At 34.7% G+C, this 3,593-nt stretch overlaps 1 protein-coding gene across 1 annotated transcript in view; it reads right to left on the bottom strand.

Annotated features, from left to right (window-relative positions):
• Positions 1 to 3,098: 3,098 nt before the first annotated feature.
• The window catches only part of LOC110317939 (olfactory receptor 10AG1-like), a 2,592-nt gene continuing 2,097 nt past the window's right edge, over positions 3,099 to 3,593 (bottom strand). The window contains exon 2 of the mRNA XM_021192733.1: positions 3,099 to 3,589. Coding sequence (XP_021048392.1) covers positions 3,099 to 3,589 — 491 coding nt within the window. The remainder of the gene's footprint in view (positions 3,590 to 3,593) is intronic.

Raw genomic sequence — 3,593 nt, 5'->3', positions numbered from 1 at the left:
AGACGAAATTTTAAAGGCAGATTTGACCCCATTTATGATGCAGAGTAATTGTGTACCTTAATGATTATTTAAATGCTGCCACCTGCCTGGAGCCACATTTAGCACAGATTCTTTGATGACTGGTCCTTGGGCCTAGAAAGGGTACCATTCAATAAATTTATTGGCATGAATTGGGATTATATGGATCCATTGGTGTGCTAAAATGCTATCAGTAAAATAAGACCAAATTACTATGTCCAAGAATTTATAAGATACTTTAGACCAAGAAAGGGGTATAATTTTCTCATTGGTATAATATAAAAATAAGACAAAAATGCTTTCATGATATGAAAATGTATCTCTATAGCAAACCATCAACAGAAGAAACATATTAAAGAATGTAAGAGATCTTTGCTAGTATATGGCTAGAATAGGAATAATACATAGAATATATTCAAACAAATAATTAGAAAGTTATTAATTTAATATTTAAAATTATATGAAATAAAAATTTTCCAAAAAATGATAAAAGAGATTACAAAAATATGAAACGCTTATGTCCAGTACTCATTCAGTAATATAATCATGGAGTTACAGAGACAAAGTTTGGAGCTAAGATGAAAGGATGGACTATCCAGAGACAACGTCACCCAGGGATCCAGCCCATCATCAACCACCAAACCCAGACATTATTCCATATGCCAGCAAGATTTCCCTGAAGGGACCCTGATATAGCTGTCTTCTGTGAGGCTATGCCAGTGCCTGGCAAATACAGAAGTGGATGCTCAGTCATCTATAGGATGGAACACGGGGTCCCCAATGTAGGAGCTAGAGAAAGAACCCAAGGTGCTGAAGTGGTCTGCAACCCTATAGATGGAACAACAATATGAACTAACCAGTACCTCCAGAGCTCCTGTCTCTAGCTGCATATGTAGCAGAAGATGGCCTAGTCGGCCATCATTGGGATAGAGGCCCCTAGGTCTTGGAAATTTTATATGCCCCAGTACAGGGCAATGCCAGGGCCATGAACTGGGAGTGGGTGTGTAGGGGAGCAGGGCAGGGGGAGTGTATAGGGAACTTTCTGGATAGCAGTTGAAAAGTAAATAAAGAAAATATCTAATAAAAAAGAAGTTAAAAAGGAAAAAAAAAACTACACTGAAATTTTAAGTTACTGCAGTGTTAATTCAGGTCATTTAAGAAAATATATTACACATACAGTGGTAGCTTAGCAATTAAAAATAAGTTCTCAAAGTTCTTAGAAATGTCCAAAAGTATCTAACATTTTCTGACATGCCTTGGCACCTGACCTCATGTGATGTGCATAAACTCAAAAACGCACATGCAAAGACACATAAAGAAAACATAAAAATAAAAAAAAAAAAGAAATCCATAATGCTGGTGAGATCAAAGAGACAGAGACAGAGAGAGTGAGAGACAGAGTGGGACAGAGAGACACACACTCAGAGACAGATACACATACACAGAACCATTGAATAATTTGTGAAATACAAACCAATCTAGCCTGTATGGAAATGAGTATTAAACTGTATCCATATTGAATATTGATCAACCATATGATCAAGCTATGACACTTCAGCATAGTTTTTAAATGCTCATGTGTTAAAAATATCGCAGAGGTACTATTACATCACCATTCACTGCTGCACTGTTCATAATAGGTAAGTATGGAAACCAATCACCTGAAAAATATAGCATATGCACACAATGAATATGTTTTCAGTGTTTACAAGCATGAAGACAAATAAATTATGTCATTGGGAGAAAAATGTATATACAATTGAAAATCATAGCTTGATTATTAATTTTGAAGAAATGTATAGCTTAATTTCTGTCATTTATTAAAGATCATTTTTTTTGTTTTCTTTCATTTGTGGATTCAATATTTTGTAAGTATTTGTATATTGATGTATGTTTCAATTCAAATATATATATACATATATATATATATATATATATATATATATATGTGTGTGTGTGTGTGTGTGTGTGTGTGTGTGTTTGTATGTGTAACAGAAAGAGAGAGACAGAAGAGGAATGGCATTAAGAATGACTATATTAAGATATATAAATTAATACCAAAGACAAAAACATATGCCATTTCATATGTGCAGGGTGAGAAAGAAACAACACATTCCAAATAAAGTTGGACATGACATTTATTAATATATTCTACAATATCTATAATACTTTATAGTATAGATGTAAAATTAATGAATATATTATAGGCATCATAGGATTTGAAAGTAAGTTCATAGACGATTATAAAGTTATGTGAATGCATTAATATGACAGAGACACATGATAGGTTCAATGTTGCTTTCAATTTCATTGTTACTCATCTCTGTTTTCTAAAAATCTGTCAGAACACAGAAAGTTTCATTACTTCATCAATTAGTCTATGTTTCAAAAATATTTGACATGTCATCATAATACTTCAAATATTGTACAAAAGAAAGTAATAACAGGAAATATCAATGTGAAGATGAGGGAGATAATTTAAGTAATTTAGAGTTATAACTATGTCACGTGAAAACAGCTTACATTTTCATGCAGATACATGGCTGCATAAACTATTCGTAATAAGTGAGAATTGACCTCACAACAGCTGCTATTCTTGAGTTAACTGTATGTGAGTGAAAATTGCCCTGTCAAGAAAAGTTAGGAAAATAAGAAGGAAACATATGCTGCTGTCAGCAATACTCCCAACTAAAATATTCAGCTAGAGCAGGAGTCCAATCCTTCAATAGAGGAGCTATAATACACTTAAACTTGTCACACAGAGGACTTCCTTAAAGCTTCATGGGTCATGAAACAAAACAAAGACCTATGTGTAAGGGCGGATTTGAATGGAGTACTTGGGTATTGACAGGAATAGAAAATATGTCAAAGAAAAAATTGAATCGATAAATGTTTCATTATCATACATTAACANTATATCCATTCAATGAGCAAAATGTTGTTATACTAGCTTTCAAAACAGCAAAGACAGTTCCTAGCTGGGGGTGAATAGCATCTCAATGTAAAAGAACATATGGGAAAANTCTCTGTGAGTGAGACCTGAGTTTGTTATTCTGTCACTTGAGTAGAAAACCATGAAACTATGTTCTAAGCAACAATCTTCTCAGAGCTGCAATTACCTCTTTGTTCCTAAGGCTGTATATCATGGGATTGAACACAGGGGTGACAATGGTATAGAAAAGAGAAAGGAATTTGTCACTTACTGCAGAATGAGTTGATTTTGGCATTAAGTAGGTAATAGATGCAGAGGCAAAAAACAAAACCACCACCACTAGGTGGGAAGAACATGTGGAGAAGGCTTTTGATCGTCCTTCAGCAGTGGGAAGCCTCAGGATGGTGCCAATGATTTTGCTGTAAGATGTTAATATTAGTATAAAAGGGATTGCAGCAAGCAAGATAGCCACTACATAGACATACATCTCATTAACAGAAGTGTCTCCACAGGCCAGTTTAAGCACAGGGGGTATGTCACAGAAGAAGTGTTCTATTTGGTTAGAGTTACAGAAATGTAGAGAGAATATTTGACAGGTTTGCCCAACCTGGAATGGCATGCCACCGAGCCAGGACCCTGCTGC

This window comes from Mus pahari, chromosome 3 (assembly GCF_900095145.1).
Source record: "Mus pahari chromosome 3, PAHARI_EIJ_v1.1, whole genome shotgun sequence".
In the NCBI taxonomy this organism is placed as follows: Eukaryota; Metazoa; Chordata; class Mammalia; order Rodentia; family Muridae; genus Mus; species Mus pahari.
This window is presented reverse-complemented; position numbering and strand designations above follow the sequence as displayed.